Source organism: Stegostoma tigrinum, chromosome 2 (genome assembly GCF_030684315.1).
Source record: "Stegostoma tigrinum isolate sSteTig4 chromosome 2, sSteTig4.hap1, whole genome shotgun sequence".
In the NCBI taxonomy this organism is placed as follows: domain Eukaryota; kingdom Metazoa; phylum Chordata; class Chondrichthyes; order Orectolobiformes; family Stegostomatidae; genus Stegostoma; species Stegostoma tigrinum.
Window position 1 is genome coordinate 147,844,706 of NC_081355.1, and position 25,770 is coordinate 147,870,475.

The 25,770-nt window shown below is 39.9% G+C and overlaps 1 protein-coding gene across 16 annotated transcripts in view; it reads left to right on the top strand.

The window, feature by feature from the left end:
* Window positions 1-25,770, top strand: part of obscnb (obscurin, cytoskeletal calmodulin and titin-interacting RhoGEF b) — a 760,766-nt gene that overhangs the window by 622,914 nt on the left and 112,082 nt on the right. Inside the window, exons 90-91 of one of the 16 annotated variants that reach the window (XM_059639987.1) lie at window positions 17,099-17,141; window positions 19,116-22,891. The exons of the other annotated variants lie outside the window; for them this stretch is intronic. Of the exons in view, the coding sequence (XP_059495970.1) occupies window positions 17,099-17,141; window positions 19,116-20,691 (1,619 nt within the window). The 3' untranslated portion in view covers window positions 20,692-22,891. Of the gene's footprint in view, window positions 1-17,098; window positions 17,142-19,115; window positions 22,892-25,770 lie in introns of those variants that run through there. 16 annotated transcript variants of the gene reach the window in all.

Below are 25,770 nucleotides of genomic sequence, written 5' to 3' on the forward strand. Positions count from 1 at the left end.
AGAGTTGGCGCCTGGCCTCGGCGATGTAGAGGTCAGTGCGCCATACTACCACTGCGCCACCCTTGTCTGCGGGTTTGATGGTGAGGTTGGGGTTGGAGCGGAGGGAGCGGAGGGCTGCCCGTTCTGCGGGGGAGAGGTTGGAGTGGGTGAGAGGGGTGGAGAGGTTGAGGCGGTTAATGCCTCGACGGCAGTTGGAGATGAAGAGGTCGAGGGAGGGTAGGAGGCCTGGGGGTGGTGTCCAGGAGGAGGACTTGTGTTGGAAGCGGGTGAAGGGGTCAGTGGAAGGAGGGTTGGGTTCCCGGTTGAAGAAGTAGGCATGGAGGCGAAGACGGCGGAAAAACTGCTCTATGTCCGACCGTGACTGGTATTGGTTGATGTGTGGTTGTAGCGGGACAAAGGTGAGCCCCTTGCTAAGGACTGACCGTTCGTCCTCAGTCAGTGGGAGGTCTGGGGGGATGGTGAAGATGCGGCAGGGCTCAGTGTGGCTGTCTCCTCTGGGGTTGCAGGCTGTGGAGGTTGTGGGCGGAGCGATGAGGTCGTCGGCCATGGGCGGGGTTCCGTCGGCCGTGGGCGGGGTTCCGTCAGCGTCGGCCATGGGCGGGGTTCAAAATTCCATCCCCTATTCCCAATTCCTCCGCCTCCGCCGCATCTGCTCCCAAGACATTCCACTCCCGCACATCCCAGATGTCCACGTTCTTTAAGGACCGCAACTTTCCCCCCACGGTGATCGAGAACGCCCTTGACCGCGTCTCCCGCATTTCCCGCGACACATCCCTCACACCCCGCCCCCGCCACAACCGCCCCAAGAGGATCCCCCTCGTTCTCACACACCACCCTACCAACCTCCGGATACAACGCATTATCCTCCGACACTTCCGCCATTTACAATCCGACCCCACCACCCAAGACATTTTTCCATCCCCTCCCCTGTCTGCTTTCCGGAGAGACCACTCTCTCCGTGACTCCCTTGTTCGCTCCACACTGCCCTCCAACCCCACCACACCCGGCACCTTCCCCTGCAACCGCAGGAAATGCTACACTTGTCCCCACACCTCCTCCCTCACCCCCATCCCAGGCCCCAAGATGACATTCCACATTAAGCAGAGGTTCACCTGCCAATGTGGTATACTGCATCCACTGTACCCGGTGCGGCTTCCTCTACATTGGGGAAACCAAGCGGAGGCTTGGGGACCGCTTTGCAGAACACCTCCGCTCAGTTCGCAACAAACAACTGCACCTGCCAGTCGCAAACCATTTCCACTCCCCCTCCCATTCTCTTGATGACATGTCCATCATGGGCCTCCTGCACTGCCACAATGCTGCCACCCGAAGGTTGCAGGAACAGCAACTCATATTCCGCCTGGGAACCCTGCAGCCATATGGTATCAATGTGGACTTCACCAGTTTCAAAATCTCCCCTTCCCCCACTGCATCCCTAAACCAGCCCAGTTCATCCCCTCCCCCCACTGCACCACACAACCAGCCCAGCTCTTCCCCCCCACCCACTGCATCCCAAAACCAGCCCAACCTGTCTCTGCCTCCCTAACCGGTTCTTCCTCTCACCCATCCCTTCCTCCCACCCCAAGCCGCACCCCCAGCTACCTACTAACCTCATCCCACCTCCTTGACCTGTCCGTCTTCCCTGGACTGACCTATCCCCTCCCTACCTCCCCACCTACACTCTCTCCACCTATCTTCTTTACTCTCCATCTTCGGTCCGCCTCCCCCTCTCTCCCTATTTATTCCAGTTCCCTCCCCCCATCCCCCTCTCTGATGAAGGGTCTAGGCCCGAAACGTCAGCTTTTGTGCTCCTGAGATGCTGCTTGGCCTGCTGTGTTCATCCAGCCTCACATTTTATTATCTTAGTTCGAGTACTATAGATGGGTCAGTTTTTGTCCAGAGTGTGCAGGAGGGCTTCCTGACACAGTATGTAGATAGGCCAACAAGGGGCGAAGCCACATTAGATTTGGTACTGGGTAATGAGCCCGGCAGGTGTTAGATTTGGAAGTAGGTGAGCACTTTGGTGATAACGATCACGATTCTGTTATGTTTACTTTAGTGATGGAAAGGGATAGGTGTATACCACTGGGCAAGAGTTATGGCTGGGGGAAAGGCAATTATGATGAGATTAGGCAAGATTTAGGGAGCATAGAATGGGGAAGGAAACTGCAGGGGATGGGCACATTAGAAATGTGGAGCTTATTCAAGGAAAATCCCCTGTGTGTCCTAGATTAATATGTACCTGTCAGGCAGGGAGGAAGCTGTAGAGTGCGGCAGCCGTGGTTTACGAAGGAGGTGGAATCTCTGGTCAAGAGGAAGAAGAAGGCTTATGTTAGGATGAGATGTGAAGGCTCAGTTAGGGCACTTGAGGGCTACGAGGTAGCCAGGAAAGACCTAAAGAGAGAACTCAGAAGAGCCAGGAGGAGACATGAGAAGTTGTTGGCGGATAGGATCAGGGTAAACCCTAAGGCTTTCTATAGGTATTTAAGGAATAAAAGAATGACGAAAGTAAGATTAGGCAATCAAGGATAGTAGTGGTAAGTTGTGTGTGGAGTCAGATGAGATAGGGGAAGCGCTAAATGAATATTTTTCAACAGTATTCACTGTAGAAAACGACAATGTTGTCGAGGAGAATACTGAGATGCAGGTTACTAGACTAGGTGGGATTGAGGTTCACACGGAAGAGGTATTAGAAATCCTACAGAGGGTGAAGATAGATAAGTCCCCTGGGCCGGATGGGATTTATCCTAGGATCCTCTGGGAAGCCAGGGAGGAGATTGCCAAGCCTTTGGCATTGATCTTTAACTCATCATTGTCTACAGGAATAGTGCCAGATGACTGGAGGATAGCAAATGTAGTTCCCCTGTTCAAGAAGGGGAGTAGAGACAACCCTGGTAATTATAGATTAGTGAGCCTTACCTCAGTTGTTGGTAAAGTGTTGGAAAAGGTTATAAGGGATAGGATTTATAATCATCTAGAAAAGAATAAATTGATTAGGGATAGTCAGCACGGTTTTGTGAAGGGAAGGTCGTGCCTCACAAACCTTATTGAGTTCTTTGAGAAGGTGACCAAACAGGTAGATGAGAGTAAACCGGTTGATGTGGTGTATATGGATTTCAGCAAGGCGTTCGATAAGGTTCCCCACAATAGGCTATTGTACAAAATGCAGAGGAATGGAATTGTGGGAGATATAGCAGTTTGGATTGGGAATTGGCTTGCTGAAAGAAGACAGAGGGTGGTAGTTGATGGAAAATGTTCATCCTGGAGACCAGTTACTAGTGGTGTACCGCAAGGGTCGGTGTTGGGTCCACTGCTGTTTGTCATTTTTATAAATGACCTGGATGAGGGCGTAGAAGGATAGGTTAGTAAATTTGCAGATGACACTAAGGTTGGTGGAGTTGTGGATAGTGACGAAGGATGCTGTAGGTTGCAGAGAGACATAGATAAGCTGCAGAGCTGGGCTGAGAGGTGGCAAATGGAGTTTAATGCAGACAAGTGTGAGGTGATGCACTTTGGTAGGAGTAACCGGAAGGCAAAGTACTGGGCTAATGGTCAGATTCTTGGTAGTGTAGATGAGCAGAGAGATCTCGGTGTCCATGTACACAGATCCCTGAAAGTTGCAAGCCAGGTTGACAGGGCTGTTAAGAAGGCATACAAGTGTTTTAGCTTTTATTAATAGAGGGATCGAGTTCCGGAACCAAGAGGTTATGGTGAAGCTGTACAAAACTCTGGTGCGGCCGCACTTGGAGTATTGTGAACAGTTCTGGTCACCACATTATAAGAAGGATGTGGAAGCTTTGGAAAGGGTGCAGAGGAGATTTACTAGGATATTGCCTGGTATGGAGGGAAAGTCTTACAAGGAAAGGCTGAAGGACTTGAGGCTGTTTTCATTAGAGAGAAGAAGGTTGAGAGGTGACTTAATTGAAACATATAAAATAATCAGAGGGTTAGATAGGGTGGATAGGGAGAGCCTTTTTCCTAGGATGGTGACGGCGAGCACGAGGGGGCATAGCTTTAAATTGAGGGGTGAAAGATATAGGACAGATGTCAGAGGTAGTTTCTTTACTCAGAGAGTAGTAAGGGAATGGAACGCTTTGCCTGCAACGGTAGTAGGTTCGCCAACTTTAGGTACATTTAAGTCGTCATTGGACAAGCATATGGACGTACATGGAATAGTGTAGGTTAGATGGGCTTTAGATCAGTATGACAGATCGGCACAACATTGAGGGCCGAAGGGCCTGTACTGTGCTGTAATGGTCTATGTTCTATGTCTCTCCTATCCCTATTGCTCTCTTATTCTCCCCCTTCCCTTCTGAGCCACAGAGCCAGGCTCAGTGCCAAAGACCTGGCTACTGTGGCTTTCCCCTGGTAGATCGCTCCCCCCCCCCCCCACCCCAACAGTATTCAAAGCGTTCTATTTATTATTGAGGGGTACGGCCACAGGGGATCCCTGCACTGTCTGCCTGTTCCCTTACCCCTCCTGACGGTTACCCAGCTACCTTTTTCCTGTACCTTGGGTGTGACCACCTCCTTATAACTCCACTCTGTCATCCCCTCAGCCTCCTGAATGATCCAAAGCACATAAAGCTCCAGCTCCAGTTCCCTAACATGGTCTGGGAGGAGCTGGAGTTGGGTGCACTTCTCACAGTTGAAGTCAGAGACACCAGTAGTGACCCTTTACTCCCACACCCTACAAGAGGAGCATGCAACTGCCTTAGCTTCCATTCCTTCTACTCTAGATTGCCTAAAGAATTAAGAAAAAAAACCCTTACTTTATGGACCCTCCACACAGTCTTTTTCTTTTGGTTAGAGGAGGAGGAGGAGGATGATGGGTGGGAGATACTATATGTGTAGTGCCTCGGGTTTAGACAATGCCCAAATATAATAGTTCACTTCTCAGTCTTTTTTTTAATCAGGAAAATCTTACCTTCCCAGCTGCTCCCTGGCTTGTGCTGTCACCACTCCTACTGCTGAAATCAAGAAGTTTTTGAAATTGAAGCACTGTATCAAAAGGCTGTTAATAAGCAACACAGCATTTTTACCAAGGTTTCTGAATTTAGCCAATTAATTTAAACCAGGCCCTAGATACCACAGCCCAATTAAATTTAAACCTGATGGATTTGACAACCTCAGACCATCCTACTGTAAGAAATTAATAGGTCATTAAGGGTATGAAAGAAGAGGCATTTGAAAATCAATGTGAGAGCAATCTGCCATCTGTAAAGAGAGTAGCTCTTAACAGCCATCCCCTCTAAAGAAAGAGAAAATCACTGGCTCTAATAGAAATCTCTAAGGTCTCAGATTAAGCACCATCTAAACAAAGGTACAGCAGCACTCTTAGCTAATATTCCTGACATAAGAATTTGACGGAGGAAGGCATTTCTGACAGATGGACAGGAGAGAAGGCAAAGAACATTCTGAACGACTTATTCTGGTTGTAATTTTGAGAGACTAAGCTTTTACTTTTTTTCATTAATTTGGTCTATACACATGGGACTTGTATCTATTGGAACAGCAGACCATTAGAAATTTATTTTATTCGGAAATAGTTAGTCCTGAGGGGGCAAGTGTTCAGTCTGTTAGTATTGTCAATTTCTTCACTGTTAAGTTGGATAAATAAATTGTTACTTGTTGATTATAAAGTGACTGTCATGGGTTCATTTTATTTAATCTCTAATTTATACCAAATCTGAGGGAGGGGTGCGGCGCAGATTATACCACTTCCCACACTTTCTTTCACAGATTGAGGCCAGCTTCTCTGGATGTTTTTGTTTTAGTTATTAGAGTCGGGGGGGATGGGAGGTTGACCTCTGCTCTGTAACAGATTGGGGGCTGTGGCCAGTTCGTGTGTGGGATCTGAACAGGTTTGGACAGATTTGGGGTATGAAAGGCCCCAGCAGATTTAAACAGACTTGGGGATTAGAGTCCGGGATCTTTAAAATAAAACTTAGGTGAGAAGTGTAAAATCTGTTTAATTTTGATTAATCGTGTTTGGTTAAATCAAAAGTGAGGGAAATGGCTCTTAACATTGCTAAAGAGATGCTGGGGTTTGAAGATGCTTCCCAAATTTGCCAAGAAAGTTCAGAAAGGCAGAGGAAGGCTATACTTTTTAGACTTGACAAATAGGCTAGATTCAGGTTTAACTGAGTTTGGGTTTAACAAGTAGAAAGCTGAAATTGTAAAGGAGTTAGCCAAGCATTTAGGTGTACCAGAGAAACAGGCAGGTACAGTGGAATTAGAAAAAATTAAATGGAAAATTAGATTATTGAAGTTAGAAGACAAACAAAAGGAAAGAAGAGCGGGAGAAAGAGAAAGAGTTTGATCTTCACAAATTATAAATTAGAATAGCAGACTTAAAATGACAGAAATGAAAGTACAAGATAGGCTTAGTGAGGAGGAGAGCGATGAGCAAACCCATCACAGACGAAGACCTTGAAGGGATATATACAAATGTCAAAACATCGCCAAAGTTTGGTGATAAAGATGTTGAAACCTTTTCATTTCCTTTCGATAAACTGGCTAAACAAATGAATTGGCCAGAGGATATGGGTAATGTTAATTCAGACCAAGCTGGTAGGTAGGGCTAGTGAGGTGTTTACAGCTCTATCAGATGAGGTGTCAAGAGAACCCATTTTGAGTGCCTACAAATTGGTACCAGAAGCATATAAACAACAGTTCAGAAATATAAGAAAGGAACCAGGTCAGACTTGTATTGAATTTGAAGGAGTTAAACATAGCAACTTGGAGATGGATGAAAGCATGAAATAGAGAAAATAATATAGGAGGATCTCAGAGATTATTCTGCTGAAGAAGTTCAAAAACTCACTTCCAGAAATAAGAACTCATGTTGAGGAACAGGCAGTTAAAATAGCAAGAACTGCAGAGATGGCAGATGAATATGAATTAGTGTATAATTCAAAATCTGGCTTCCGACAGCAATTTCATTCCATGTGGAATAGAAATTGGGAGAGAGATCCTTCAATGGGAAACAACAAGTAGGTCACACTGGGAACAGTTTACTACATGTGAAAAAAGAAACCCAAGAGCATGAAAAAGAAGTGAACAGCCTCACGTGTTTCCACTGTAATGGAGAGGGACTCACAAAGTCACACTGCTCATGGATTAAGAGAGGCACTGGGGAGAAAAAAAGATGTAGCAAAAGAGGCTAAACTAGTGGGATTAGTTAAAGTAGTGAAGGAAATTCCAAGAGAAGTCAAGAAGCTGCAGCAGAGTGCACAGCCTGTTTGTGGGCTGTGCAGTAAGATAGTGCCCAGTCTCTTCAAAGACTTCACCTCTGTGGTTAATGTTTATTCAGGACAAACAGAGGGAGAAAGTAAAGAAACTAAAATATTGAGAGATGTGAGAGCTGGTCAATCTCTAATAGTAAGAGATGAAAATATTTGCATGCCTTCTGAAGTGTTATCCAAGAGACTGAAAATCTGTGGAATAAATGGAAAGAGATATAGTATTCCCCTGTGTAAGATAAGGCTGGAAAGTCCAATCACGGCTGGGGAAGTGACACTGGGAGTGACTGCAAGAGTGTCAATTCCAGAAATAAAGTTTATTCTTGGAAATGACCTAGCCTGATCAAAGGTACAGGTGATGCCCATTATAATGGAGAAGCCCAAAAGAAAACCAGGGAACTGAAGAGTTAAAGGAAAAATACCCTGGATTTTTTCCAGACTGTGCAGTGACAAGATCCCACAGTCATAAGTTGAAGCAAGAGGGGAAAACCAAAGAAAAAGAGTTGAGGTCCAGTTAGCTGTTTGAAATGGTAAAGGAGAAACCTAAGCAGGTAGAGGATCAGGCAGAGGTGTTAATTTCTGAAAGACTAATGGAGTTGCAACAAAAAGATGAGACATTTAAAGCCTACTCTGAAAAGGAATCAGAGTATATTCCAGAATGTTATTACCTTAAGGATAGAATCCTAAAGCAGACGTGGAGACCTTCCCAGGTTATTACAGAGGAGAAATGGGCTGAAGTTCACTAAATTGTGTTACCGGTAGCATACAGGCAGGAGATATTGTAGGTAGCACACAAATTACCTATAGGAGGTCATCTAGGAGTGAGGAAGAATCAGGCTAAGATACAGATGCTTTTCTATTGGCCTGCATTACATAAAGATGTGGTTGAATTTTGTCGCACCTAAGATCTTTGTCAGATGGTAGGAAAACAGTGGTAAAACTTGTGCCTTTAATGTCAGTTTCCATATTTGAATAACCTTTTGTGTGGGTTATGATTGATTGTGTAGGTCGCCTTCTTAAAATGAAAAGTGGGAACCAGTATTTGTTAACTATAATTGGTTGTGTCTTCTAGATTTCCAGAGGCAATTCCATTGTGGAATGTCAAGGCAAAAAAGGTTGTGGAATGCTTGTTTGCTTTCTTTAATCATTATGGATTACCCAAGGAGATTTAATTAGATGAAGGGTCCAATTTTACTGCTAAATTATTTAATAAGGTCGTGGATGGTTTAGCCATCCAACCCTTTAAATCAACTGCATACCATCCTGCATCCTAGAGAGCATTGGAAAGGTGTCATTGAGGGCTGATTGTCAGGTTTACCCAAATGATTGTGATAAAGATATCCTATTTCTACTAATTGCTATTAAAGATGTTCCAAAATGCTTGACTCTGTTTACTGCATTTGAATTAATATTTGGACACAAAGTGAAAGGGCCTTTAAAATCAATTAGTGAAAAGTTGATAGGTCAGAAGTCAAAGATCTCACAATTGGATCTGAGGTGAGAGAACGATTAAGCAGAGTAGGTGAATTAACTAGACAACATTTGAAGGTGACACAGCATCTAATGAAGCTAAAAGCAGGTAAGAAATCTAAAATTTGTATGTTTGCCCTTGAGGATAAAGTATTGGTCTTGTTAGCAGCGGTAGGAGACCCTTCAAAGCAAGGTTTAGTGGTTCCTATCAGATTGAGAAGAAGTTAAATCAGGTGTATTACCTAATAAAAATGTCAGATAGAAAAAACAATTTATTGGGTATGTCATGTGAATACGCTGAAACTTTACTATGGAAGGGAAAGGTAACCAGAGCAACAGCTGTTAATTACTGCCACTCAGTGAGGAATAAAATCCAGATGATTTGGAATTTAATGTGCCTCAGAATAAATTAAATATTGAGGAAGTCCTTAAAGAATGGGATTGTATAATAAGCTATCTGTCTCAGGAACAGAGAACTGAATTGAAAGGCTTGTTATAGCACTTAGAAGACACACGTAGAAATAGTACATGAGGTTGACGTAAAGAATGCTGCTCTGATAAAATAACACCCCTGCAAGCTCAATCCTCTCAAAGCAGCACCAGTACAGAAGGAAGTGGAAATGATGCTCCAAGAAGACATAATTCAACCAAGTCAAAGCAAGTGAAGTTCGCCAATCATGTTGGTTCCCAAACCTGATGGTACTCAATGATTCTGTGTAGATTATTGGAAGATCAGTGCTGTGACTAACTCAGACTCTCTTACACAATTTCAAGCCTGAAGAACTATGTAGAAAAGGTTGGACAAGCCACTTACATCACAAAATTGGACTTACTTTGTGGTTACTTGCAAGTACCTTTGTCGGAGAGAGTAAAAGAAGTTTCTGCATTTGTCATCCCAAATGAGCTACATCAATCTAAAGTAATGTCCTTTGGAATGAAGAATTCACCAGCCATCTTTCAAAGACTTATCAACAGAGTTGTGTCACAATTGACTAATTGTGCCATCTATATAGATGACTTAGTGATCTTTAGCCACTTGTGGACCGATCACAAGGCACATTTAGCAGAGCTCTTTGAGACATTATGGAACGCAAAGTCGTTATAAATTTGGCAAAGACAAAACTTGTGTAGGCAGAGGTAACATTCTTAGGATACAACATCGGACATGAAAGGATGTAACCAAGGAATGTGAAGATGAAGGCTATCAAGGAATTTCCAAGATCATCCTCAAAGAAGGAAGAGCTATGATTTTTGGGACTGAGCGGAGAAAGCAAAGAACATTCCAGAAGACTTATCCTGGTGGTAATTTCGAGAGATTAGGCTTTAATTTTTTTAAATTAATATTGTTTACATATGTGGAACTCATATCTATTGGAACATCATATCATTTGAATATTGTTTTATTTGGGAATAGTTAGTAGTTAAGGGGAAATTGTTCAATTTTTTTAGTAGTTCTGTTTCATTTGTTCATTGTTAGAGTTAGATAAATAAACTGTTACTTGTTAATTGTAGAGTGACTGTCAGAGGTTCAGTTCATTTAACCTCTCTTTTATAACAGATTAGAGGGGTGAAAGGCAGATCATGCCACTTCTCACACTTCCTTTATCAGATTATGAGGTGAGGTAACCTTCTCTGGGTGTTTTAGTTTTAGTTATCAGAGGGAGATCGACCTCCGCTTCATCACAGATATTATTTGCCACTCGACAACCCAAGCTTGGATATTGTGCGGGTCTTGCTGCATTGAGGCATGGACTGCGCTTGTATCTGAGGAATTCTGAATTATGCTGAGCATTGTGTAGTCATCAGCAAACATCCCCACTTCTGACCTTCTGAAGGGAAGGTCATTGATTAAATAACTGAAGATAGTTGACCCCAGGAAGCTACACTGAGAACCATTTGTAATAATGACTTAGAGTTGACATGACTGGCCTTCAGAATTTCTCTCTCAAACTACTAACTTTATTCACAGATTTCTTCATAATATAATTTTTTTTACTGCTGTATTTCTTTAGTTGCATTTGCAAGTTTTATAAGTGTGGAAGCACTCTAAAGATTTAAGACTAGCAATATAGACTGGTTAGGATAGAGGAGAACTAATTTCAGCTCCCACTGCTGTGTTAAAAATGAAGGAATTTTTCAGATAATTATATTTTATGGTGTAAGTTTTCATAGATGACATTCATTGTATAATGATTATGCAAACAACAAGGTTTGGTACATCTGTCCAAATGTTTGGACATTCATTCTTGCAGAAGAATGATATACATAGCCAGACACATCTTCCTTGCAGCATAATCTGTTCTTCCTGTGAATACATTTCAGTTTTTTCTGGCTTTAATGGGGGCAATGACCCTGAAATGTTTCTGGTCATGATCACTGCTATCACAAGCATTCAGATTGTTATTTATAAGCTGCTTTTACATATGGCTTTACGCTCTGCCCTGATGTTTAGCAAAGCATTTATTTTTGTATTCACTTGTCGAGAATGCTGGTTTTGCTGGCTGGCCAGTATTCACTGCGTGTCATTATTTTACACCGAGAAGGTGGTGGTGAGCTGCCTTTTTGAGTCACCACCTGCAGCCCATGTGCAGTTGATAGACCCACAGTGCTGTAAGGGAGGGAATTTCAGGAATTTTACTCAGCAACAGTGAATGAATGGTGATTATATTTTCAAGTCAGGATGGTGAGTGGCTCGGAAGGGAACATGTATCTGCTGATCTTGTCCTTCAATATGGTTTTGGGTTTGGAGGATGCTGTCTAAGGACCTAAGATGAATTTCTACAATGCATCTTGTAGATAGCACACACTCCTGTTACTGAGTGTCGGTGGTGGAGAATGTGGGTACTTGTGGATTTGGTACCAGTTAAGTGGACAACTTTGTCCTGGATGGTATCAAGCTGTTTGATTACTATTGGACCTGCACCCATCCAGGCAAATTAGGGGTGTTCCATCACACTCCTGACGTGTGCCTTGTGGATGGTGAACAGGCTTTAGGGAGTCGGAAGTGAGTTACTCACTGTAGTATTCCTAGCCTCTGACCTGCTCTTGTAGCCACTGTATTTATATGGTGAGTCCCATTGAGTGTGTGATCAATGATAACCCCTGGGATGTTAATAGTGGTGATTCAATAATGGCAACACCATTGAATGTCAAGGGACAGTGGTTAGATTGACTGTCTCCAATATGAGACATTACCTGGCATTTGTTTGGCACAAATGGTACTTGCCACTTGTCACCCTAAGCCTGAGTATTGTTCAGATCTTGTTGCATTTGAACATGGACTGCTTTACTATCTGAGGAGTCACCAACAGTGCTGAACATTGTGCAATCCTCGGCAAACATTCCCATTTCCCACCTGATGAAGGGTAGGTCGTTGATGAAGCAACTGAAGATAGTTGAGCCGTGGAGAGACTCCCCTCACCCCCCTCCCCCATTATACTCCAGCAATGTTCTGGAGTTGAGATGACTCATTCCAACAACCACAACCATCTTCCCATGTACCTGGTATAACTCCAACCAGCAGAGAATTTTCCCATTGACACTCAGTTGAATGCACCGTTGATGTCAATAGCTGTCACTTTCAACTCATCTTTATTGATCATGAAGCTGTTGTTCATATGGAATTTATTCACTTTGACATTAGTTTCCAGAAGATTCATGGAGATCTGTTTATTCATCCAGACACTCATTTTTATAATATTTAGTGCATGATTTGGTGAAAGGAGAGGATATTGTGCTGTATGATGAAGGTATAAACCAAATAAAGATGTCAGACTAATGGCACTGTATTTGTGCTGGATCCTATCATGTTATCGCTTCTCTTAGTCAAATCCAAGTATCCTGGCATTTTATTTAAAATGGTATACATAAAACCTGGAAACAAATATCTGAACTTTGTTTTTCATTGTACTTTGTGTGTTTGATGTAGGATACCTTGAAATCAATGCTGCTGTTTGGAAAAGGCTATACCCTGAAAATTATGTTGAGCAATGTCATTTCATGAAGTCATTATGTACTTGTATCAATTGATTTATAAATGTTTTAAAGCAAATGATCAATATTTCTGGTTAAAGATATGACAGTCAGAATCTGCAAAGAAAACTTAGCTTATCATATTTTGGATCACAAGACAGCAGCACAAAAACTGTTAGACCATCCTTTATCTTTACAATGCTGAGCAACCAGTTGTATATAGCTCTGATGAAGGATCTAGGCCGGAAACATCAGCTTTTGTGCTCCTGAGATGCTGCTTGGCCTGCTGTGTTCATCCAACTTCGCACTTTATTATCGTATATAGCTAGCATTTTCTGTTTTGAAGTCAGATTTCCTGTATTTACATGTTATATTTTTCCTCCACTTAAAGGAGGAATGTGTCACCTTCTGGAATTTGAAGGCACCCTTATAATTTTAATAAAGCCAAATAGGTGACATTATTCTGTCTAACATCCACTACAGTACTTTTTTGATGTTTTCATTGTAATTTTAATTCTGAAACCACGTAATTAGATCCCGTTACTTGGGAGAATAGAATAACTTTTCCATTTCATCAACATTGCAATTGTACCTCTCGTTGTGATGCCAGACATTGTCAATGTCTTAAGACTACATAAGCATGGGTTTTAGCATGTTTGTCATAACTAAACCTTTCTTTAGAGAAGGCACAGCAAAATCTTCTAGATGTAGATGGATCATTCCTAATTAATTGGGCTGGAGATGGGGAAGAGAGCTGATATTTTTTTTGTTAGGAGATGGTATTGCACCCGTGAGACAAGACACCGGACCCAGGACTGCATGATAGTTTAAAAAAATTAAAGAAAGAAAAAGCTTTTCATTTTCTCAGCTTTCGTCATTCAACTGTTCAGCATGTGATGAACAGAAAATATGAAGAAGAAGAAACAGTCCGTAACAGAGCCACTGTAAAATAAAACTTATCAAGTATTAAATGACAGCTACAGTTTTCCTTACATTGGGTATCTTTTTAAATATTTTAATCCCATGATTCTGAATGTTTGTTAATACTTTAAGGATTCTTTTCAATGATGTTCTTTACCTTTTTTAATTATTTTGAATTTATTTATCTTAAAAGACTGACAATTTTATATTTAATATGTGCTTGATAAGCTGCAAATCCATTTATTGAGTCCAGTTTTAAATTGGAGTATGTGGTTTCATTGTTCACTTTGTTCAGAGTATGCAAGCTATGCATTAACAAATGTCGTTCCTGTGTCTAAAATGTAAACCATGTCAGCAGTATACATGACATTTACACAAGTAGAAATTGGCACTTTTTTAAACAATTCTACTTAATTGGCCAAATATAGACTTAAGCATGAAGCCAAAAATGTATCAAACTAGTTTTTAATCTTCTCTAGCCTTACTGCACTCTTTAATGTTCACAAACAGAGTCGAGACCAATGTTTTCTGACATGGTTTTGTTTGGTTTGAATTTGATGTATGCCTGCTTTTGGAATATTTATACAGCATTAACAATTTCAGTTGCATTTAAGTCCAATTGCATTCCAGAAATAACAGCAGTCACAGCTTTAAATGATGGCTTGTAAAATGAAACTTAGAAAAAAATTCAGAATTGTTTGTTTACAAAGCAAAAACAAATTGAAAGAATAAACTTCAGGAATAGGGACAAAGTTTTTGTTCTATAAGTCATTGTTATAAATAAATGTTATAAGGCCATAATCCATGCCTCATTTGAAATGCAGTATTTATCTCATGTTTCTGAAGAACTCAATTTATACAACACCTTTTGTATGTTTGAGGAATCCCAAATGCTTCAATTAGTTACTTGAACAGTAATATTTGTTGTTTTTGTAGGCAAAAATGGCATACTATTGTGTACAACAAGATTCCACAGAATGTAGTGAGGTAAATCTTGCCCACATCATTGCACTGGACATCCAGGGCAAAACTGTGATTGACTATTCCCACCTCCATAACATCATCCAATAACTTCACAAGTAAAAAGATGCTGTAAATCAGGAACAAAAACAAAGTTGCTGGAAAAGCTCAGCAGGTCCGGCAGCATCTGTGAAGGAAAAAAACAGTGTTAACGTTTCGAGTCCAGTGGGGGTCAAGCACACATATATAAACACACACATTGTACCTGCACCAAATGGATTATAGCAGTTAGAGAAGCTCCCAAGGACAACTAGGGATAAGCAGTAAACCCTGGCCCAGTCCTTAAAGCCCACATTCCACAAAGGAATAAAATCTTCTTATGGGCCCACAAAACCAATATTTGCAAAGGTTCTGCTTGCTTCTATCATTCATGGAATTGATTGTAACCTATATTACAGAGGCTTTAATCACTCTGACCTAACATGGCCTCCGGGCAATTTTTATATGAGAGGACCTAAATTCAATATATCGAGCCTGAAATAGGCAGACGCTTTAGACATCCAACAGTGAGTGTCATTCAAAGTAGATCTTACAGTGTCACAGGCATAATGGGCTAGTTAACCTAACATCACATTTTGAGCTTTATTCCCACTGAAGGCTGATAAAATCAGTGCCTGTGGGCTGGATTGTAAATTACCAGCACAATCAGGATTGCTTGTAAGAAAATTACTTGAAAATCATGTTTCTGTAGAATGGATTTAGATTTGATGCTTTGAAGATATGCTCCAGTTTTAAAAGGCGTGGGGGTGGGTTATGTGGGAAATAGGGAACCCATTGCTTCCAGTAATGTGCCAAACTCCTTTTGGAGTTTGTTAAAAAGCAGGGAAGTTGGAACAATAATTCTCAAATGGGATTTAGCCAAACCTAAACAGTCTGGTATAAATCAGTGCACAGGTTTCACAGCAGGGAAAGTGTAAGTTTTTGTTATACAGCAAGAAGTGTCAGGACTTGGTGATTTTTGCACTGAACATTCTGAGTACCTCTGATTTGAATGTATATACACATTCTCAAACTTCTATACTATGGGGCCTCCAAGGTGTTGCTCTGTCACAACTGCAGGTGTGTCTTTGCCATTCACATGCTGCAGATGCTCCCATTTATTGGAGATATTCGGCTCCACTGATTGGGTGCCAAACCAACGTACTGTCCAATTAATGCATTAACACTTTAAAATAACATCAAGTGAGTAAATCAGTGTTGGGTCACGGAAATTGCATAGATCAGCTCTCTGACCCAAATTTGAAAACTGAGTCCACAATGTCTAAAAAGTATGGAGCCACCTATTAGTTAGCCAAGTGATTAATATTAAATATTATGGATGAAATTAATAACCTTCAGAGAAAATGATGACTTAAAGGTGACTTACTAAACTAGTACTCCGTAGATCCAGGCTAATACTGTGGGGTTTGAATCCCACTGCAGTTTGAAAAAATATAAAGCTAGTTTTCATAAAGGTTATCATGACAACTGTCATCAGTTGTTTTAAAAGTACACTTCATTCACTAACGCCATTAGGAAAGGAAATCTGCCATCCTTACCTAATATGGCAGACATGTGACACTAAACCCAGAGCACTGTGGTTGACTTTTAACTGTCCATTTAAATGATATCGCAAATTGTTCAGTTCAGGGGCAATTAGGATTGGGTAATAAATGCCAGGATCATCCATATTCCATAATTTTTTAAAAGGGGGGCAGTAAAATCCAGGCACCTTCTGTGATTCCATTTGATGGTATTGTATTCCCGCAAGTTGCCTAAGAGTTTGGAGGCCACACTGTTTAAATTGGATTTATACTAAAGTAACACTGGTCCCCTATTTGAACACAATCTGCATGAATAATAACATTTTAATAATGTTAGATGTAATTATTGCTATAAAAAGACACCTGTTGTCAAAGCTTGTCTTGCACTTATCAGGACATTCACAAGAATGCAATGTAAGGGGCAACAATTTTTTTTAATGCAGGGAAGCAAGGTGCTGAATTGGTTGACAAGGCCCACAATCAGTATGCTCTATTCATAATTTATTAAAACATTGTCCCACTTTACATTGGTGATACTTGTGAATGTTCTGATGAGTACAAGACAAAAATCTTAATCAAAATGTGTCTATTTTTCAGCAATACTCAAGTTCTTTACTACAAAAAGACTTACATTCGAGTAATGTTGTACTCTTCTATCACTGATTATTTGTAGAAGCACAGTAAACCATATAAATGATATCTGTTTCCCTTGATTGCTACTTTAATGGAATGTTACCATTTGTTTAGCATGCAGAAATGCAACTAGACACTGATCACGCAAGCAAAAACTAGACAAAAGTCATTTTATAGAATCCCAGTACTTGATTCTTCTGGGAATAAATGATAAGGTGGCAAAATGGTTTTATCATAGCAGTGACTGCAAGAGTGGATTCCATCATTTCAGCTTGTTCATTTCTGATTCCACACTTTTCATCCTGTTTCTTGTAGTCACTGAACAAGAGACTAAAGTTCCCAAGAAAACCATCATCATGTAAGTGCTTAGTTTCTTCATTACTACTTATATCAGCTACCATGTTTGACAATCTCATCGCATGCTTGATGACATCATATTTTACTTTACAAATAATTACTGCTTTCCAGTGCATGTCAATGTTTGTCATAATTACAGTTCAGCTGACTCAAGAATTTTTTCTAGAAACAATTTCTGAACAGGTAGTGGATGTCGGGCTGGGGGACATGAATGATATAAAGTCAGAAAATTGAGCAGGAGTGGTTTCCTGAATGACCTTCAGAATTTAACTGCAGAGCTTCTTCAAATAAGGTTCCTACCCTAAGTAGCATGATTGAAAGACTTGAGATGTTTTGGGTGGAAAGGCTTCTTCGTATGGCAAGTGCCTAAAAAAGCAGGTGGATATTTTGAAGGACTTCAAGAAATTATGGTAGGAGGTTCCCAAGCACATTTAGGAGGTGTCTGAGTCTCCTACTTGTGATGGAACATTGAATTATGATCAAGGAACATTCCATTGGTGGTTAGGAAGAATAGACAGATCGCCAAAGTAATTGTGGATATATGCAGGGCTTGTACCATTGTGTCCAAAGCTGTGTTTAAATCTCAACCACAACAACCCATCGTTTTCGGTAGTTAAGGTTCATGGTTTCTATATGCTTCAGAAAGGCAATATCTGAAATACAAAGATATTTCTTAATATTAATTTGTGGTAAAGAATAAGAATTTGTTTAGTATAAGCAATTTGGCTTTCCACAATTGCTTCAAGTTTCAAAATTCTGTTACTGTCAAAATTACTTTTAGGTAAAATGCTCAGAACTCAATGCTAATAAATGCTAGTTCCTTCCCACCTTCTTGTGTATTTTGAACCTAATTGTTGATGATCATTAAATTTTCTGGTTGAAGTGCCAAGTGCAAAACAGTTCAGTTAGTATATATTTCATTTGAATTTACTATATATGTAAATCAAAAATTAAACAGCAATATTCTTTCTTTAAATATAATCTGAATTAATAGTTGTACTATTAATTGATTGTAATATGCTAACTGCATAATTTCTCATAATTCCCAAGAATTAATTATTGACAATTATTTTGAAATTTTGTTGTAATTGTATACCAATCAGTAATTATTCAGTATTGCTAATAACATGGTTCATTCAAATGAATTGCACTTAATTCTAAAATTCAGCAAATGCTAAAATCAAATAAAACAATAATTACAATCTTATCATTATTAAAAATGGTTTCAAATCCATAATCAAATATCAGGATTTATATCATATTTAGAAACTCATGTAGAACATCGCCATGTAATTGAAAGTTGTATTCAGTGATAATAATCAAATAACTTTTTAGTCAAATAAGCTTGTTCGTTTGGCATAATATATCATGAATATAAGGGGATAGGAAGTGTTAGTGTATTATAACCTATAACTTCCTATTTCTAGTGTTAACTGTTCTCAATGAATTGTGTTGATGTTGCTTCTTCCATCATTATCACACACGTGTGACAAGGGCTGCACTGGTAGGGGTTGATGTTCTAGCCATGCAAGATAAGTTAGTTCATAGTAGTTGGGGAAAGAATCTGTGCGTTAATTACATTTCTAAAACTATTCAGACCTCCTTTTGTATCATACCTACTGTATTCTCTTTTAAGTTGAAATATTATGTTTAAACAGTATATTTATATTTCACCCAAAAGTGTACCTTACTAGTAATCTCATGTCTTCCTGTTTAGGTTGAAACAAGCATGCCAGCAGTTTGCACCTCAAGTAAATCAGTTCAGGTTTCGCTAACAAGCATGTTTTTAATTGCTGTATAACATTACTGCAATGCATTGACATGAAATTTACAGTATCTTATTGGTACTTACAATTGTTCTGCTCACCAACTAACCAAAAGTATGTCTGCAGCAGAGCTAATGATGTATTTTGTACAATGTGGACAATGGAATCCTTCTGATTGTTAAATTGTTAAAATATGTTTTCACAATTAGCGAGGAGACCATAACAACAGTAGTCAAGAGCCCAAAGGTTAAACGGCGCACATCTTCAAGTATCTCTCCAGCAAGATCACCAAGACCACAGGAAACAATACCAGAAACATCTTTCTCAACTAGACCCAAGAGGCCAGCTCCTAAAACTCAGCCTGAACCCAAAGAAACAGCCATGAAAAAGCCACCCATACCTGCACTTATGATAACAGAACCAGAAGAACAAGGTGCAACTGCAAGGCATATTTTTGTAGAAACTAAGGAACAAGAACAAACACCAAGCTGGATAGAAGTTGAAGAAGTAATTGAATTCAAAGTTAAGCAAAGTTCGAAACCTGAAAGGAAAAGATCAGCTTCCCCTTCGACCCTCACCTTATCTGAGCAAAGACAGGTCAGACGTAGATCTTCAAGCCCAAGATCAAAGCAAACTCTGAGGGCTGACCCTAACATAAACAACTCAAACAATAATCTAGTGGAACAAATGCAATCTTCAGTTTCAGAAGAAAATCTAACAAAAGTAGGTGTTCAGTCTCTTATCTGCAGTCCTGAGACTCCCACAGAAATTGAACCTACCACATCAAATGACGTTAATCCTGACTGTATATCAGACTACTTTATGGATGAGTCTAATAAAGTATCTGCTGATGCTGTGAATGAATACAATATTCAACCAAACATAACTGAAGATCAGTACAAATGTAATGCCCAACTGCTGGAAGTGGAAACACCACTTGTTGCACATGTAGGTGAAACTGTAATGTTAAGTTTTGAAACTCCTGAACCCATGGATGATGAACAGCTATCACTCAGAAATCTATCTGATGTTAAAACAGAACCTACTTTGGCCATTGTGGATCTTCCATTGGATATATCTGGTGATGAAATGGAGGAACTTAAGCTAGAACATGAAGAAGAAATAGACACAGAAGGTGAATCTGTCATTATGGATGAACCCCCTGAGCCCAGCAGTGATGATCTAGTAAACAGAGATACTAAAATTTTGACATATAATGGCAAGGTATTAACTTTGGAAGACCTTGAAGACTACATTCCTGCCCAAGGAGAAACCTACAAATCTGAGGATTCACTTGACCAAGATTTTTCATCAGCTGCTTGTTCGACTGAGCCGTGTGAAATTTCTGTTCTACACGCAGAAATAAACGAACCTACAATTGGCAAACCAGTTTTACTTAATGTTGGGAGACCAGTTGTAACTAAGAGGAAACCGAGTTATTTGCATCAGTTTGGAGATCAGCGACCTGGAGGCATGTTCATGCCAGCATCCAGGGTAATGGAGATGCATTCAGTGCGGCCATCAAATTTATCAGTACGTGTCAGTGGAGCATGTGCTGAATCAGTTATTCACTCCTCAACAGCAATGGAGAAGAAACCACCATTTGAGTTAAAAACATCTTTTTGTACTGAAGTGCAATGTTCTGTGGATAGTGGTCAACCAAGCTACAAAACTGAAGTTTCCACGAGAACACTTAACTATGGAGAAACTGTTACTTTACACATTAATAAGAAGGACCCAATAGAAGACATCAACAAGAGCAGCCATGATAAACTTAAAAAATGATATTCTGATGAGGGAACATCTGACCTAGCTCATGATAAAATATAGCAATGGAAGAAATTAAAGTAATTCTAGTCTTAAGGGAAAACAGTTTAGAAAAGGGACTTCTAATAAAATTCAATAAAATAATTGGACTTCCAAATTTATAATTAATGTAAATGTGTTGTTATTAGTTTACTTCAAATCTTGTGATCCTGTTCAAAGTCCTCCAAAGAATATAACTAAAAATTATTCCAATGTTCTCTCTTTAGTTGGGACTTGCAATCACTGCATAAGAGACTGGTCAGACTGGCAGGATACCTCTTATCACTAAGTGTGTTATCATCACTGAGTTCTTGATTTCATGATGAATTAACAAAAATTCTGGAGTACACAGAGATTGTGACACCATCATCCAACATATAATGTGTTAAAACACCTAATTTTAAAAAATAGAAATTACCTTGTGTTTTCAAAAGAAAATCGCAATGAATCATTCTGCATGTCATAACTATCACTGGAGTTTATTTTTATTTTGAAAATATTGGTCTGATTTTGCCGATTTGGCAGATCATTTTTGTTGAAATTGACAACAGACAACATTTGTTGTCACTTGTTGATTAATTACTAAATCTAATGGTGAAAAAAATCTTAGAGCATGTAGAACTCAATTTTGTGTTTTTGCTGCAGTTTCATCTCAATTCTACCTGTGCTATTGAGAACACTTCTTATCAGTTGTGTTACAGAAATATGTTAAGGGTTTTTAATGTGCAACCGTGTTTGGATAATTTTCTCAGGCTACGAGGCAGACATGCACTATTTCTGCTGAAATTGTTCGTCGCAGGACCTTCAGATAATGTATTTGTTGTCCCCAACCTTTCAAAAAAGGGGGAAATAAAGGAGAGAAGATTAGCAAAGTCTAGAGACATTAGATAATGGAGAATTAATGTGGTATGGCAAGCTTTAGTTAACAAAGAACATTTGTATGCTTGTCTGTGGCCTTTCGACTTGTGTGTCATGTGCAAATTATTTAGCTGTTTTCCAAAATGAATGTCACCTTGCATACTGTAGAAAATTTGGCCCCAAAACCAAAGTCACCTTCTGCACAATACAATTTTATTACTTTCTTCCAATATGTTTTAGAGAACGGCAAGTGTGTTGCGAACTTGAATTTTTAACACTAAAAATCACTCCATCTGTTTAGTTATCAACATGTATCTTCCACAATATTATCTGAATGACACATAATATTACTGCTTCTTTAGAAGACATTTAATTTTATGATAAAGAAGATTCTGTTGTTTATATTTGCAATATTTAATGGCCGAACGTGAAGAAAGTAGTTTAAGTGTTGCTTGGAAGTGTTAGTTTGCTGACTCTTTTTAAAACATATTATCAAGCCATCAAAGCTATTGAAAAAGAAATCAGTTCTTTGTTAAGTTGCATAAGTGACATATCAAAGGCTGTGATATTTAAATTTATTTTAATTATATGTTAACTATTCCAAAACCAAAGATGAGTTTTTGATGTGTTTGCTTACCTACTTTGCAGTTGAGGTTTGTTTAGGTACTCCTGATACTGTTCCATTTGAATTTAGAACTAACTGTGGTGATTCAACAAAATGACTTCTCCAGTCAGATAGATAGTTTTTAAGAATATTGGATTGGGATGTTTCAGTTGAGATTGTAGGCTTTTCTATGTATGTGAATTAAGTGCAGAATGTGCAGGACGTTTTGTTATGTGTGTTCTCTTTGCTGTAGTCTGTTTAAAGGACGTGAGGTGATGTGTATTAGAACAGATGCGTTTTGCTTTTGGGCCACTAGAAGACTTGTCATTTTGATGCAACATGAAAGCTAATTAATACAGAAAGTACAAGCTTTGAGGTGGTGAGCTCCAGTATGGAGATTGCTATATTAAACTTTATTGCACGCCAACATTTGCAAATCTTGAAACAATCAAAAAAAAAAGTTATTTTAAGAAGAACCTACTACAGCAATGACATTAGTGCATCTTGAAAGAAAAAGGTTGTGCAATTTACATTATCTTTGACAAACTCGTATCTTCAAATATATTAAGTAATGTATCTTGTACAGACTGTGTTTAAAAAAAAAGCCTAAAACGTTTGAAGCATACTTGTATGTTTTGTAAGGGGATAATATATTTTTAGATATATATAGTGTATAAAAATTCAAAGTGTGTCTCTTGATTTCTGCGTGGCATTTTGAACCCCTTAATAAAGTCTAGTTTCAGCAATAAATTTGTCATGTTAGTTAACTTTCATGAAATAAAATATATATTATCTGTAGAACACTCCAAGCCAAAAGCTAAACGTGCAAGTTAATAGTTTCATTTGAAAGAAATTTGTGTTTAGATTGTCTGTATAAATGAGACTTCGCCAAAGTGCATGCACTGTTATTAACAAATGTAGAAACCATATATATGATTTTTTTTTAGACAGAGATTGTCAGGCACAGAAGAATGTAGTCAGGTACTAGGTCCTTCCAAGGACAAGTTTCATCAGGGCAGGGGCAGATGATTCCCTTGCAACCTATCCAATTCTATGATGACACCAATTAGAGTATTTGTAGAGCTCTTTTATGCCCACTTTCAGATATTGTTGGGGCCTTATGGGTTGCACATTGAGTCAGGGAAGACCAGGTGACATGGATACAGCATACAGCAGGGACCTAATCTAGGCCATATCATCAATTTTAAAAAATTCATAAAAGGGAGCAAGGCTGAGAAGCCATCAGCTTCTAGCACACAGGTGCAATAGAGTACTCAGACTGTGGGGAGAGTGATTTTTTTTACATTCTCAGACCATACAGTTGCTGAGTCATCAGCCTCTTTGAGGAAGACATTGTTTCTATATATTATTGTGGGGTCCAGCTGAGCACATGGAAGTCAATAGCTGGCAAACAGAGTACAGCACTCGGATTTTTGGTCTAACAGTGATGAAGATCAAAACTTCCAAACAAAAAGCATAGGTCGAGATAGATGGAGGGCACCAGCAAAGGATGAGATGCAGCAAGTCAAGGATACTGATAATATTGGACCAAGGGCTAGAGACAGAGATACCTGCATATGTTGAAGAACCAGGGGTGCAGCAGATTATGTGTGTCCAGGCAGGCTTTTGATTTGTGAGCTTATAAATGGAAGAGTTCATAACTAAAGCAAACTTGCCATGACTTTTAACCAGCCTTTGAATGATGTAGAAGCTTCTCAATTCAGAGCAGCCAAGGATGAGCAACAAATGTTGACCTGGCCAAAATTAACTACATCCTGTGAAAGAATTTTCAAAAAATCAATCACATTACTATAGGTCTGGGGTCATATGTCAGCCAAGCTAGGTAAGGGTGGAAGATTTCCTTCTGTAAAACATATTGATCAACCAAAGGGATAAGTCTTTATAACAATTGACATGGTCATGAGTCGACTTTTTAATTTCAATTTATATCAGGTTTGCTTGGATCTCTGGATTACTAGTCAAGTGACAATACTACTATGCCATCACATGAAATAGATCTGGTGGCTAGTCCAACACTTCTGAGCATCTAAAACTGTCCCCATATTTTGGGAGGGCGAGCATGGAATCAATAACCCATGAATGTATTTAAATATGAATGTGCCCACACTATAATATTGTTAGCCTAGGCATGCAGTCTGGAGTGGGCAGCCTGTGTTTTGTTTTCTACTGGAGCAGGAAGGAAAGAGGGTGTGATCTTTTGGGGTGCCATTTGGTCAGCAGAGTTATCCCCAGAAAATAGTTTCCCTCTTCATTCTTCCCTTTGGAGTTTAAACCAATGCCTCTGTACACCTCACTCCCCAACTGAAATGCTCTAACCCTCTTATTAATGCCCCCTACTTCTGAGGTCCAAGGTCCATTGGAGCCGTCATCCTCACTGGCATGTCCCCTCCTGAACAAATTGTCTTTTACAGACCTGTTGGAGTAACTGACTGGCGGCTCCAGAAGGTAAGACATCTTTCCAGTCAGAGCAGAAATCATACTGTTCACCACTTTAGCCTGCACACACTCCATTAAGTTCATGGGGACAGCTTATTAATCTGACAGGTTGGTACTGATCTTCCTCCCAGAAGTAGGAGTAGTCATTTCCCACCAACACACACACACACAACAACAACAAAATTCTGTCCACATCTGCATTAAGTGTCTATATTTGGAAGCTGCAATATATCAAGGAGAAGGAAAGTTACTGCAACATTTTTCACAGTCACAGTCCTTGGGCTAATTACTTTAGATTCACTTGTTGGCAGGGATGGGAGGGTGTGGCTTCAAGTGAGGCTGGTATGAGAATCCAGACAGTAGCAATGAAAATCTTCGGTCCGCCTCCCCCTCTCTCTCTATTTATTCCAGAACCCTCTCCCCATCCCTCTCTCTGATGAAGGGTCTAGGCCCGAAATGTCAGCTTTTGTTCTCCTAAGATGCTGCTTAGCCTGCTGTGTTCATCCAGCTCTACACTTTGTTATGAAAGAGATAACAAAGTGTGAAGCTGGATGAACACAGCAGGCTAAGCAGCATCTCAGGAGAATAAAAGCCGACATTTCGGGCCTAGAGCCTTCATCAGAAAAGCCTCAGTTTATCAATTGTTCAACATGTTTGGGAGTTCTGGTAAATTGCATGGAGAAGAGGAGGGACTAGAGGGAAGATGAGCTAACACACCATGACTTTGGTGCAGGGAACTGTTCCGGATGGTAGGGGAAGGTTTAAAAGAAATATAATTGTCATAGAGAATGGCATAACCAGGAGATAAACACTATTCACTTTAGCAAAGAATGTCAGTCCCAAGGCAGTGTTACCTGTCTAGTGCCAGGTTTAAGGTCATCCCCTCAGGTCCTAAGAGGAATTTGGAGCAGGTGAAGAAAAATCCAATTGTCATGCTCCACATAGGTACCATAGGAAGGACTAAGAAAGAGGCACTGCTAAGGGGGTATAAGAAGCCAGAGACACAATTACAAATGACAGTTCAAAGGTAATAATATCTGATTTACTACCTTAGCTTCAAGCAAATTGACATAGGGTATTTGTGATTAGAGAGTTAAGGCCTAGGCCAAAACTTGATGTAGAAGAAATGCGATTCAATT